Below are 15,091 nucleotides of genomic sequence, written 5' to 3' on the forward strand. Positions count from 1 at the left end.
TGAGCTCTACCTCGCTCGCAGTAGTGAATCGAAGAATGGGAAGTGAGGGTGAGTATATTCAATTGTGGGCGAGAGGGGGGTAGGGATGAATTCACTGGATTAAGTGGTACACATTGCAGAGATTCTGTAAAGATTTACATAAGGTGTATTAGGGGTGATTTACTAAAACTGGAGTGTGCAAAATCTGGTGCAGCTCTGCATAGAAACCAATCAGCTTTCAGGGTTTTTTTTTTGTCAAAGCTTAATTGAACAAGCTGAAGTTAGAAGCTGATTGGCTACCATGCACAGCCGCACCAGATTTTGCATTTTCCAGTCTTAGTAAATCAACCCCATTGTCTTTTCCCATAGGAGGTCATGCTCCTTGTATTCCCCAATATCTAAACTATAACCCTCACTCAGCAGCACTGAGCACCACATACCGAACAGACCTTTCCGAGCTGGGTTCACGATGGAAAGATCGTTACACGGGCTTCCCCCAATCACTAAGTCAAATGGACCCCATTCCTTAATCTGGAGACAGAAAGAGAGAGATAATTAATACCAAATGAAGGACAATATCTGCAGAGCACACAAAGATATCAAGACAAATACATAGGCAAACGTCTGAGGACACTTGATTATCACACCTATTTGAGCTTGTTGGACATCCCAATCCAAACCCCCTTCCCCCTCACACATACACTTTTTACACCTATACCAGCCTCCACTCTTCTGGGAAGGGTTTGGAGTGTGTCTGTGGGAGTGTGTGCTTGCCTAGGCAAAAGAGCATTTGTGAGGTCAGGTACTAATGAGAAGGCCTGGCTCCCATTCCAGTTGTTCAGTAGGGTTGAGGTCAAGTCACTTTATTTCAAGTATTTCTTTCTTTTAATTTTGAATCATCGCTGACTGTGGAAACATCACACTGGACCTCATGCAACTTGGATTATGTGCCTCTCCACTCCTCCTCGAGACTCTGGGACCTTGATTTCCAAATGAAATGCTAAATATTCCACAGTCAGTGATGATTTGGGGACCCATGTCATCTGCTGGTGTTGGTCCACTGTGCTTTATCAAGTCAAAAGTCAGCGCAGCCGTCTACCAGGAAAATCTAGAGCACTTCATGCTTCCCTCTGCTGACCAGCTTTATGGAGATGCTGATTTCATTTTCCAGCAGGACTTGGCACCTGCCCACACTGCCAAAAGTACCAATACCTGGTCACATGTTCATGGTATCACTGTGCTTGATTGGCCAGCAAACTCGCCTGACCTAAAACTATTGTCAAGAAGATTAGAGACACCAGACCCAACAATGCAGATGAGCTGAAAGCCACTACCAAAGAAACCTGGGCTTCCATAACACCTCAGCAGTGCCACAGGCTGATCGCCTCCATGCCACGCCGCATTGATGCAGTAATTCATGCAATATGAACCCCTGACCAAGTATTGAGTGCATACTATACTGTCCATACTTTCCAGTAAGCCAACATTTCTGTATTAAAACTTCTTTTTGTTATTGGTTTTATGTAATATTCAGATTTTCTGAGATACTGAATTTTAGGTTTTCACTAGCTGTAAGCCATAATCATCAAAATAAAAGAAAGAAACGCATGAACTATATCACTCTGTGAGTAATGCATCTATATAAAACATACGAGTTTCACTTTTTGAAGGTAATTACTGAAATAAATTAACTTTTTTAACATATTCTAATTTTTAATAAGATGCACCTGTATATCCTACTACTGTCACCAGGACAAAACATTTCCTGGAAAAATCTAAAGTTTTGTTACATTATGTGTGCAGTGATTTCCCACCACTTCCTGTCCTGACAGAAAGTGAATGAAATCTCTCCAATACAGATCACAGACTGCAGCAAAAACCAGACAAAGGCGCTCTCCTTTCCCCACTCTCTCCAATACAAAAAAATGGATTTTTGTAAAATCTTACCGTAAAATCCTTTTCTCTTAAGCTCATTGACAGACGTAGTACTCCTTGATTAATATCAACTCGGGTTATACTGCCCTCTACAGGAGTAGGACTAGACAGGAAAGAAAACGTTCTGGCCACACCTTAGGGGCAGTCCCAGAGGGTATATCCTCTCTCTCTCTCGGCTACAGCAAATCAGTTATGTCACAAAGCAATGTTTAGAGAATTTAACCCAACCCAACTCCAAAACAGAGGGGCGGGTACTACGTCTGTCAATGAGCTTAAGAGAAAAGGATTTTACGGTAAGATTTTACAAAAATCCATTTTTCTCTGTCGCTCATTGACAGACGTAGTCCTCCTTGATTAATATCAACTCGGGACGTCCCAAAGCAGTACCACAAATGAGGGGTGGGAAAATGGAAATCAAAATCCAATCTAGAAGGCCCAACCGGTGCCAACTAGAAGTTTTAAAGGCTCATCAATCAAAGGATGAGACTCAACTGAAATTCCAACGGAAAAAAACCCTCGAGGTCTCCTCAAATTGCGGCCTGCAAAACCTTGCCGCCAAATGAGGCATCCGCCGATGCCATCACATCAACTTTATAAAATTTTGTAAAGGTATGCACCGACGACCAGGTGGCCGCCTTGCACACCTGGACCACTGACGACTGATGGCGGTAGGCCCAGGAAGTACAGAGCGCTCGAGTGGAGTGCGCCTTAACAGGGAACGGAGGATTCCGACCCTTAATAGAATAAGCCTGTACCACCGTCTGCCTAATCCATTTGGAGATAGTCGCGGCAGATGCAGGCAACCCCTTTCTGGGGCCATCCGTGATCACAAAAAGTGAATCCGTCTTACGGAATGATTCCGTAGCCTTCAGGTATACCCTGATTGCCCGAACCACATCGAAGGAATGCAACGCATATTCCCGAGGATGATTGGGCTGAGGACACAAGGAAGGTAGCACAATATCTTCATTCAGATGAAAGTCTGAAACCACCTTAGGAAGAAAGGATGGCTTCGGATGAAGAACTACCTTATCCCTATGAACCACTAGATATGGGGAATGGCATGATAATGCAGCCAGTTCTGACACCCTGCGTGCAGAAGTGATAGCCACCAAGAAGGCCACCTTCTGGGATAATGTAAGCAAGGGAATCTCCCTGATATTTTCAAAGGGAGGTTTCTGCAGAACCGACAAAACCAAATTAAGATCCCAGGGCGGTAAGGGCGCGCGGACTGGCGGAGCCAAGTGCCGCACCCCCTGGATGAAATTCCGCACCAGGGAATGAGTAGCCAAAGGCTTCTGAAAGAAGATTGCTAATGCTGAAACCTGACCCTTGATAGTGCTCAAGGATAGTTTCTGCTCAACCCCCTTTTGCAGAAAAGCCAAGATTCGGGTCACCGAATAGGTACGTGGGGGAAATCCCAAAGATTCACACCATCTAAGTCTTCCATGTGCGATAATAGACTTTGCTGGAAGTCGCTTTCCTTGCTTTAATTAGAGTAGGAATAACTGAAGCTGACAACCCTCTGTCCTTCAGTACCTGGGTCTCAATGGCCAGGCCATTAAAACCAGCGACTGTAAAGCACGATGGAAGATTGGTCCTTGAGACCGCAGATCCTCCCTGAGAAGAAGTCTCCAAGGAGCGTTCGCGACTAGCATGTCCAAGTCGGCCTGACCGGCTTGACGAGGCTAGCCTAGAATTTCCAGGATAACTGGAGTTCCCTCCATCTCTATCCTGCGGGAAATCTCAGCAGCAATCTGAGAGGAGGGAAGACATATAGTAGCTGACACTGCCTTTACAGGCCGTTCAGCGCGCCTGCTGCGTCTGCTAGAGGTTTGCGAGCGCGCGTTACCAACCACCGCGCCTTCCTGTTGAGCAGATATGCCAACAGATCCACCTCCGGGATGCTCTGATGAAGACACAGATGGTGAAATCCTTGGTGATCGACCTAAGTCATCACCCTGATATTGTCTGACTGGATCCGAACCAGGCTGCCCTAGAGCTGTCTGGTCCAGGCAATCCGACAAAGTCTGATCGCTCTCTGTTCCCACACATTTATCAGAAACTTGATTCCTATCAGGAGTGATGATTTCTCCTGGTTGAGCATTAGAGACCGAAGTCACCCGACTAGAGGCTCCTTGGTCCGCTTGCTCAACCGGATCCGATTCCTGGAGGGAACTGAGAATGATCCTTGGAAAAGGTAAAGAAAATGATCTGTTCAGGGAACGGGAACTATCGCTCCCTGTAGCACCTTAATGTTGGAAGGGAAGAATCGCACCGGTAGCAGTGATCGACACTCGATCTTGTATCCTGATCGTATGATCTCCTGAACCCCTTAGTCCGGGATTCAGGAAAGTCCTAGATCTGAACACCGGTGAAGACGTCCCCCCACCCCTAAGCCGGGTGGGGGCGCACCTTCAAGCTATATTAGCCTTGACTTCAGGTTTGGCTGAGTCGGCCTTTTGTTTGCCCGACCAGCGCCTCTTGAACCCTCCTAGAGGGGCTTTGCCTTTCCCGCTCGCCCCAGCGGAGCGAACGAACCCTTTATGAGTGGCAAAGAAAGGTCCACGCTTGTTACGAGGTCCTTTAGCAGCCTGCGGCAAAAAAGTGCTCTTGCCCCCAGTGACATCCTTAATGATCTCATCTAGGGTGGCCCCAAATAGGCGATTCCCCTGAAAGGGGAGATTCGCCAAGGCTTTTTTGGAACCTAGATCCGCCGACCAGCACTTTAACCACAGCACACGTCTGAGGACTACCGCTGACATCGATGCATGCCCTAACAAGGGGGTGGCATCCAAGGCTGCGTCACAGACGAACTGCAGTCCTTGTATGATTTGCTCCATCAAATCAGACGCTGCCTGGGGGATACCTTCCCCCTTTAGGTCATGGCGTAACAATCTTGCCCATTCCGTTAATGTTTGTGAAACTAAACCAATGACAATCACTGGTCTAAAGGCTGACCCTATCAGGGAAAAAATGGTGCGGGACTCCGCTTCCATCTTCCGATCCACCATATCCTTAAAGGACGGAGCGTCCTCCAACGGGATAACAGTGGCTTTATTCAGTCTGGAAATGGTTGGATCCACCGCTGGTGGTACCGTCCATTTCTTAATGAGGGATTCCTCAAACGGATAGCGTCTAGCAATGCGCTTGGAAACAGTAAGGGTACGTTAAGGATGATCCCATTCCTCTTTAATTTTATTACCAAAACATTTAGGTAAGGGAAACACCTTAGCCATCTTGGTAGGCTTACTAGTACCAAAGGGAATTTCTATCTTGGTTATCTCTGCCGGTAAAACCTCAAGTCTTAAGGTTTCCCGGACCGCCACAACTAGTGCGTCCACCAATGCTGCTTCTTGTGCTATGGCGGAGGCAGGAACATCCTCCTCACTGTCTGAGGGACCTTTACCTGAGACAACAGCCCCTGCAGAGGGACCTGCAGCTGCAATGACCATCTCAGAATCTGAATCTGAAGTATCAGATGAAAATAGGGGTAGGCGGGGGTCGCTTTCTCCCCCGTCCCTGACAGGCCATCTCCACCCGGGATACCAAAGACTCCAAAACTGCTGTAAATGCATCAATATTCTGTGAACTGGAGGGTCCTGCGGTCACCTCGAGAGGATCAGGTGGGGGCACCTGTGTGGCAGGGTCCATGATTATTCCAGCACTTGCTGGAAAAAAAAAATAAAAATTATTTGCAAAAATAAAACTTTTTTTTTTATTTTTTTTCTTCAGACCCCCAGCGCCACAGTGCCCCTTAGTGTTACCTGCTCCCTACAGAGAGAGAGAGAGAGACCCCAAGGCTCACCACTTGATGCTCAGAAGTTTCAATACAACCTGTTCCAGCACTGTCTATTACAGACAGGAAGTCTTTGGCTTGCTTTCCCGGGTAAAAGGAGGCGGCTCCGCCCCTTTACACGCCTTCCGGCGCCTCCCCATAGCTCCTCGAGGTGTTTGGTCACCTCAAACATGGCCGCCCCCATGCTGGAGACACGAGGCTACGCCAATATGGCGGCCTCGTGCGATCTGCAAAACAATGGCGGTGGCCTGTGTAGGATAGCGGCGGCTAGCAGCGGCCTGCGGGAAGTATGTATTCGGCCTGGCGGCCTGCGGGAGTGCCTTGGCCCCACAAACTTCACCATGAATGGTGAAAAAGCCTGGCCGGCGGTATAGGACCCTGGTGGGCCGCATGCGGTCCGTGGGCCGTCGGGAGCTGTGCAGCCCGTGTAAGTGACCGGTTGCTGGAGGAATGGCGATCTGGACTGCAGTAACTCAGGCTGTGTACACACTCTGACAGGTAGGATACCTTTTACTTCAATAGTAATGCCCTATTAGTACTGCCACTGACTTCAGTCACCTTCAGAGTCTTACAATGACTCTAGATTGTCAGCTCCCAAACCAAGCCTCCTGGTTTCTATTCACAAACAATCACACTCAAATTGGGGGATCTGTGACCTGTAATAGGATAGAGGGGAGACCCATCCTACCATCCCAGAGAGGGGCCCGCGTCCACCACAAACCCGACAGGGGGGAGAGGGGGAACATTCTACTCACCATACCGGAACCAGGCGGGCGCCAACTCCTGACAGAACCCCTCTCCACCGGGGTGGGGGGGCTGTCGACCAATACGGACGCCGTGACTCTGTTGGTCATTGGCGTCCAGGCGAGACGTTTAACTCGCAGGGTCAGTCCCCATCCAGTGGGACTATGTTGCGGCCGACCCAGCGCGGAGCTATAGCCTGCACGCGCTCGTAGGCTGAACTGGGGTGACCACTGGATCTCAACATCCAGCCCGTCGCCCAGTTCCAGCTTTCTTGCTTGAAGATCTCACAGGAACACTGGAGAAAAAAGCTGTCTAAAAAAATCTTTCTAAGAAAAAAATCCTGCCAGGACCGAAGATCCTAGCAAGGCATCTAGGTCCTTACTCCTAACTAGACAGAAAAAAACTGATTTGCTGTAGCAGAGAGAGAGAGGATATACCCTCTGGGACTGCCCCTAAGGTGTGGCCAGAACGTTTTCTTTCCTGTCTAGTCCTACTCCTGTAGAGGGCAGTATAACCCGAGTTGATATTAATCAAGGAGTACTACGTCTGTCAATGAGCGACAGAGAAAAAATGTTATTTAGGCTACAGTTGTGCCTTAAAAGCACAGTCATCTTTCGAGAAATAAAATATATTTCAAACCTTTCCAGTGCAGAAAGGGTTTTGGACGTGGTTTCCATTAAATGGACAACCTGCTCATCCTTCAGAACTAGAATTTTATGAATGAAGGCGTGTTGGGAACACAATTAACATTTTACAAATCTCCATTTAATTTAAGGTGGTCACTAGGGGTACTTTATTAGTAACATCGCAACATACAGGACATCTTGCTATACCAAAAGATCAGCTTTGGAGATATGATTGGAATCAGCCCCATAAAATAATCATAAATTACCCTTCTCCCCATGACCATATTACCCTTGTAGGAGCACATCACTCACTGTAACTATATGAGGCAGACATGATATTAAAAAGGTAATAAAATCTGCCCATTTAGCAGAGCACGGTGTGAAGAATAGGAGCGCTCTGGCATTCCTCTTACATGTTGACTCCTCTATACCGAACATTTCTCATCAGTATGGGACTCTTCTCTCTGACCCTCCCAGGGTTCCTCAAACTATGGCCCTCCAGTTGTTCAGGAACTACAATTCCCATCATGCCTAGTCATGTCTGTGAATGTCAGAGTTTTACAATGCCTCATGGGATGTGTAGTTCCACAACAGCTGGAGGGCCGTAGTTTGAGGATCCCTGCTAGACATTACTACAGCTTTTGCTCAGTTTAATGAACAGCTATATAATGATATTCTCCTCATCTTTAAAGTTGACCTCAATACTGTCTTTACTTCACTATCTTCCCTTCAGCTTTCCCAGGACCAAAAACGATCTTTAGACAAACCAATTACTCAAAAGGAAATAGCTGAAAACATTTACTATCTCTCTCCCAACAAGACACCAAACCATAGTGGCCTACCTATTGATTGGTACAAATCCAACAGTGACATTCCCATTCCACTCCTTTATAGTTGTTGAGATTTTTGGAAATAAAAACCTGCTGGATTCTTTGAATAAGGCCCTCATTTTATTTCCTAAATAAATTATATGAATGTCAGGTTAGGCAGCTGTAACTCACATGCTTACGGGTGATGTTGCGTACATCTCCCACGTACATTATCTTGCCCTGATGTCGCACCATCCCCACTGTGATGGAGTCTTCGCACACCTCGGAGGCAATGTACCGATCTACCTGGATCCCGAGATCCTTTAGCACCAATAGACCTAGTGGGAAGATTGGACAGCTGAAAGTCAAGCCGCAGTTGATGATGAGGGGGACACCTGTACCGGAAAATTAATGATTCACATGAACGGGGTCAACTCACCTGTAGCAATGCCATCAAACAAAGAAAGTACACGGACAGGCTTCCGCTTGTCAGCTGGTATCGGAGGATAAAGCTTTGGTGGGGTCTTTATAAAAAAAAAAAGTCAAAGGAAACAATTAAAAATGGAGGTTCTAAAGAAACAGTGTTGATTTACTAAAGGAAAATAGACTATGAACTTTGCAAGTGCAGTTGCTCCAGAGTAGAGAGGCTGACTTCCATCACCCTATCATGTCCAAGCAAAAATGCTGTTTTTTTTTTTTTTTCCTTGCATGCGCGATTCGGCATTCTTTGTAAAGTAAAGCTTCACCTCATTTACTAAGCCTGGAGCAACTGCCCTTGCAGAGTACAAATGCACCTGCAAAGTGTACAGTCTATTCGCCTGTCTATTTATTAGTAAATCAACCCCAAAATATAAAAAATTACTAATATTGTAAGAAATTCAGCTGCAGAACTGACATTATCCGATTAAATCTGGAGATCGGGAAGCATTCTTTAAGATAACAGTAGACAAGTTGTTTTAAGCCTTCTGTATGAGACAAAAATCGATAACAGGATTTCATTTAAAGGTGTTCTCTAGACATTTTTTCTTTATTAGAGGAGAAAAAATGTCCCACCTTAACTACAAAACTTCCTCTTTTAGATGGAAGGGTCATAGGTAGCAATGAAAACCTGACAAGGAATCCTAACCCTTTCCTGCTCTATCCAAAACTAAAAGCAAAAAGATATTTTGGGTGGAGTTCGACTTTATTATAAAAGGTTTGAAGGGCTCACTTATACAGGGCAGCACAGTGGCTAAGTGGTTAGCACTTCAGCCTAGTAGCACTAGAGTTGTCAGTTCAAATCCCAACCCTGACACTACCTGTCTGGAGTTTGCATGTTGGTGCCTGCATGGGTTTCCTCCGGGTACTCCAATTTCCTCTCACACTCCAAAGACATGCTGGTAGGATAATTGGCTTTGGAATGCGAGTTAGGGATCTTAGATTGTAAGCTCCTTGAGGGCAGTGACTGATGTGAAAGTACAATATATGTAAAATCACTGTGTAAATTGACTGTAAAATAAAATACCAATAGGGTAAAGTTAGGCTTTTGAGGGATAAAAGGTATTAAAAAGTTAAGTGCACCTGTTCCCAGACTACTGGCATTAAACAGTAAAGGAGCTTTAAATTAAGACATCCATGACCTCTCTAGCTGCTTTTAATGTGAAGTTATTCTTTCCTTAATACTAAATGATTGTGGTATGCATATATGTGCTAGCATGGTGGTCTTCTTTGACGCCTTGCTATCGTATATATGTGTACAGACAACGTCACTGCTTTGTACTGGGAGCGCCCTTACTTGGTGTGAACGCACTGTCACCCACAACTCCTAGTCACTTAGCAATGGCTGGGAGTCAGTAGAACAAGCTCCCAATCGTGTGGTCACTGTGACAGCCAACTACTGTGATCAAATGATCAGGAAACACTTCCAGTCTTTAGATTTTCATTTAAGGCTAGGTTCCCGCCAGCAAGAAGAGTTAGAATTAAAGATCTCCAAAGATCACAAGTCTGGCTCCATCCCCCATTCGCATCGGCGCGATCGGTGCAACGCCGCACCGATTTCCAAAAGTAGTACTGCACTACTTTTGGCGACTTCGGGGGACGACTTTAATAGACATCTGTGAATGAACCCGCACAGATGTCTTTCAAGTCACCACCGAAGTCGGACTCAAATGCAGCTTTGAAATCGCGTGAGTTCAGATGAAGTCGCACGTATTTAAAGCCACGTTCAATGTGAACGAGGGCTTAGTCAATCTCTACAACTTAGATACATCCCCTTCGTGTTTACCAGAGGGCTGGCAGGCTGCCAAGATCCCGTTCTCAAAGAAAAAAAGCCGTTTTCTTCTACACAATGCTTAGAAATATGTAGATAAACAAGGGCTTGTTTAATGCGGAGTTCCACCCCCCCTCCAAAAATTAAAAGTCAGCAGCTACACATCCTGTAGCTGCTGACTTTTAATACTAGGACACTTACCTGTCATGGAGTCCAGCGATGTCGGCACCGCAGCCGATGTTTCCATCGGCTGTCGGGTGCTCCCGCCGCAATGGCTGGTAAGGGAACCCAGTAGTGAAGCCTTGTGGCTTCATGGGCAGGTCCCTACTGCGCATGAGCGAAGCAGGCTGCGCATTCAGATTGGCTCGGCGGTGGGGGAAGGGGCCACATTTCCGAGGGACAGCGCCGTCTCCCGGAATTAGGGAAGGGTACCTGTCAAAAACAGGTACCCATTCCCCCCTCCCCCTGAAGAATGCCAAATGTGGCACCGGAGGAGGGGGGGGGGGGGGGGACAAATGAGCGGAAGTTCCACTTTTAAGTTTTTTGTTTTTTTTTACAGAAACGTTTTATTGATATAAAAACAAACAATAATTTAACAGTGCCAGCAAGGTATGGATACATAGCAAGTAAAAGCAGAACAAGTAATATCCAAAGACAGCATATGCACATCAATGACAGGTATGGTAATAAAGTAAACAAAGATACTAGCCTTCATCCAGAGATACAGTACTACAGGGCCTCAGTAATCCACGGCCCCCCTAGACCCCAGGTCCCCCGGGAGGGGGGAGGTGTTGGGGGGAGTCCCAGGAGGCCGAGCCGCGGGGGGGCCGAGAGACAATGACGCCCCCACAGCACCCCACGACCCGCAGCCACACAGCAGCAACTTCACCACCAGGGCCCCCGGGAACAACGATCAACCTAATTTGGTTAGATCTGCAGGGGTCTAGCAGCAATCCAAACATCCCATATCTTCCCAAACTTTTGAGGGCACTGACGCCCCATATAGGTCAAATTGTAAAGGGGCAGAGCCGCATCCACCAACGCCCTCCATTGTGCAACCGTGGGGGGGGCAGCACCTCGCCATTTTTGCAGCAACGCCTTCCGGGCATAAAAACAGAGGAAAAATAATAGAAGCTTAGAGTATTTCGCCTGTGTCACCAGCAGTGGCGTAGCGTGAGTTGTCAGCGCCCGGGGCAAGGCAAGTAACCTGCGGACTTTTAGCACTCCCCGAGTCCCTTCCTACAATAGTACTGACCAGCCTGATTCCTATACTGACCTACCAGTCCACTACGCTAACCTACCTGATTCCTATACTGGCCACTACACTGACCTATCTGTCCACGACACTGACCCTTACACTGACCTACCTGATTCCTACCTGACCACTACACTACACTGTCCACTACACTACAGTTCCAACTACACTGCCCACTGCACTACACTGTCCACTACAATTCCCACTACACTACACTGCCCACTGCACTACCCACTACACTATGATACACTGCCCACTATACTACAGTTCCCACTACACTACACTACACTGTCCACTACAATGCCCACTATACTACCCACTACACTACGATCCACTGCACTACACTGCCCACTACACTACAATACACTGCCCACTATACTACACTACACTGTCCACTGCACTACACTACACTATCCACTACACAGTGCCCACTACACTACAATACACTGCCCACTATACTACACTACACTGCCCACTGCACTACACTGCCCACTACACTACACTGTCCACTACACTACTTTATACATAGTGAGGGCTCTCCACTCCAGTCCAGGCTGCTCCCCTCCCCCCTTTCTCTTCCCTCGATGCCTGCCAGTCTGCAGTCAGTGTTCTCCAGTCCAGGCTGCTCCCCCCCCCCCCAACTGTCTCACCTCACCTCTCGCAATGGCTGGCTGAGTGTTACGACAACAGGGAAAGATAGATAGATGAATGATTACTGACTCTGTGACAGTGCCAGGCTGCTGATTCGCTGACTGAGCTCTTCTGAACATGCGGCCGATTGTGAGGAGAGGCGGCACAGGCGGGGCTTGGCTTGCAACATTTCCACATGCACCGCAGCGCCACTCCACCCTACGCCAATGGACAGGTGATGCATAGTCCAGCTCCGCCCCTCCCCGCCATTTTCATCCATAGGGCGCCCGCTGGACATCTCCCAGCCTAAACATGGCGGCAACTGCAGACAGCGTGTGATACTGTGTCAGACAGAGTGACACTGCGAGAATGCGCCCCCCCCCCAGATGTTGCGCCCGGTGCGGCTGGCCCCCCCTGCACCCCCCACGCTACGCCACTGGTCACCAGCTCCCCCATCCCCAAAAGGAGGACCCTAGGATCCAAGGGCACCGGCAGCTTCAGCACCGCACTGAGCTCCCAGACGACGCCCCTCCAATAATCCTGAAGGAGCTGGCATTCCCATGTAACATGGAAAAAGGTGCCCACCGCCTGCTGACATTTAGTGCACAAGTCAGAGTGGGTGCTGTATATCCTAGCAAAACGTTGCGGGGTGTAGTATGTCCTATGCAAAAATCTTCAGTTGAATAAACCTATCTCTGGCCGAGATTACCGTGGGTATATAATGGGGAATACATTGATCCCAATCGTCCTCCAGCGTGGAACTCCGGTTTAAAAGTGATTTTGTTCAGAATATGTGAATACTTCAGTGGGCCTGACCTGAACAGGGTTGACTTTAATTGATATTATGTCTATATGTATCCAAGGTTATTATAACAATTTGTCACTGCTTTTCAACTGAGGTCTGTACAAAGAAGAATAGGGATTTAGGAATATGAAGAAAATGCATTACTATCAATACAAGAAAAGGTTGTTTACAGTAAGTAAGCAAAATTAAAAAAGAAAATAGGAAAAAGCCAACTGGGTGTACTTACAAATTCTTGGTCGTGATTATTGGCGAAGAAGAGCTGTAGACGGGCGGGCCAGTCGTCCCGGCGTCGCAGTAACCCGTACACCCCTTTGTGCCCACACATATAGCAATTCCAGGGGTCTTCTTTGATAGCTGCCTGAGCTGCGCCTGGTCCCACTAGCAGGTCCACACATTCTACACAGAAACACCTTGAAGAAGCAGAGGAGACATCACTACCTGGACAGTAATGACTTACCCATGTCCCAGCAGAGATCGTATAAATTACAGACAATTCAATGTTTCTCGAGCTTCAGAGACAGGCTGCACTGCGCGACACTAAAGCAAACCTTTACTCTTCCCATAGAACCAAATGACAAATTCACCTAAAGCAGACCAAACATCCGATATATCCATGGTAAGAATACGCATGCCAAGTATTGTTTCATTGCAACACTTTCAGATATTTATTACCTCTCACAGAGATCACAATACTCCACCTGACAATGCCACAGTTTGCTTTTCTTCTCCAGGACAGAACCATCTTTGTTTAGGCATCAATAAGGGACAGCTGCTACTTCCTGAACTGAGATGCCAGCTTAGAAATGCCACAATCATTTAAATTTGCGTGCCCATGCAGTTCTTGGCGTTTTTCAAGAATGTCTGGTTTAAAACAGATCAGACTCTGCTGCAACCCCTCACTTTGTGACTTGCTACAGTTACAAAGTTGCAGTCTGATTACGGGGGTAGGAGGGGACAATGAGGAAATGCTTCCTCCTGCCTGCAGCAGAGATGTCTTCTCAATGTAGGCAGTCACTGGATTACAGCTTTAGGATTGCATTCTTTTATTTCAAACCTGGAGCCTTTTTGAAAAGTGATACTGTTGAAGTATATTTTCACATGCCAGGAATTGCAAACTTTTAAAGTTATTGAAACTTCCACCTTATTGGCTTCCCACTCCCTGTCTATATGTATTTTCTCTTTGCTTCCCTGCAATCATGTTCACCTGCTAGAGCATAGTGCAATGCCTGGATTATTCTGTGTAGAATACCATAAATACTCGAGTATAAGCCGAGTTTTTCAGCATGTTTTTTCATGCTGAAAAAGCCCCCCTCGGCTTATACTCGAGTCACTGTCTTTTTAAAAATGGCGCCGCCCGAAACCGACGTGTTACTGCGTATGCCCCGCATGCCCGGGAATAGCGGAACGTGTACGGGCTTTCCCGAGCATCGGCGGCGCATTTGCGGTGACGTATTGGCACCGGGCGGCGCGATTTGTAAATCGAAGGCGCCTCACCGACAGGTAAGTGAGTCTCTTCCGCAGCCCCTGCATTTTCTCATGCAGTGCTGCGGGCATGGTACAGGACATTCTCCTGTACCATGCCCGCAGCACTGCATCTCCTGTGCCATGCCTGTACATACTGTGCCATGCCTGTACTTACTGTGCCATGTCTATACCTACTGTGCCATGCCTGTACATACTGTGCCATGCCTATACCTACTGTGCCATGCCTGTACATACTGTGCCATGCCTATACCATGACCTGTGCCATGCCTGTACCATGACCTGTGCCATGCCTATACCATCATCTGTGCCATGCCAGTACCATCACCTGTGCCATGACCTGTGCAATGCCTATACCATGACCTGCGCCATCTCCTGTACCATGCCCGCAGCCCCTGTTTTGTGTCTCGTGGTGGTCCAGTTGGGTCCAGTAGCTGCTGCATTTCCCACCCTAGGCTTATACTCGAGTCAATAAGTTTTCCCACTTTTTTGTGGTAAAATTAGGGGCCTCGGCTTATATTCGGGTATATACTGTATTCCTCTCATTCCAACGTACTATTCCCAACACAGTTCCTGTAGAAATGGCTGGGTAGAAGTGAATGCTGAAGCGACCCCTGGCTGCAACCATGAATAGTCAGAGCAAGAAATGTCACTAGCACACCATGGATCTCCAAAATGGGTCCAAAGCTTTATTCAGCCATCACATCTTTACAGCAAATAGCAACGTTTCGGAGACACAGGACCCTTCATCAGGCATGTGACATCGCCTCTTCTGATTT

General features: G+C 47.3%; 1 protein-coding gene across 4 annotated transcripts in view; it reads right to left on the minus strand.

The window, feature by feature from the left end:
- Positions 1 to 15,091, minus strand: part of DNMT3A (DNA methyltransferase 3 alpha) — a 451,028-nt gene that overhangs the window by 23,172 nt on the left and 412,765 nt on the right. For all 4 annotated transcript variants that reach the window (XM_082251154.1, XM_082251152.1, XM_082251153.1 and 1 more), the window contains 4 exons: positions 13,057 to 13,240; positions 8,332 to 8,416; positions 8,085 to 8,230; positions 420 to 510 (listed from right to left, as the gene is read on the minus strand). In XM_082251154.1, coding sequence (XP_082107280.1) covers positions 420 to 510; positions 8,085 to 8,230; positions 8,332 to 8,416; positions 13,057 to 13,240 — 506 coding nt within the window. The remainder of the gene's footprint in view (positions 1 to 419; positions 511 to 8,084; positions 8,231 to 8,331; positions 8,417 to 13,056; positions 13,241 to 15,091) is intronic.

Source organism: Pelophylax lessonae (assembly GCF_965119305.1).
Source record: "Pelophylax lessonae genome assembly, chromosome: 3".
NCBI lineage: Eukaryota > Metazoa > Chordata > Amphibia > Anura > Ranidae > Pelophylax > Pelophylax lessonae.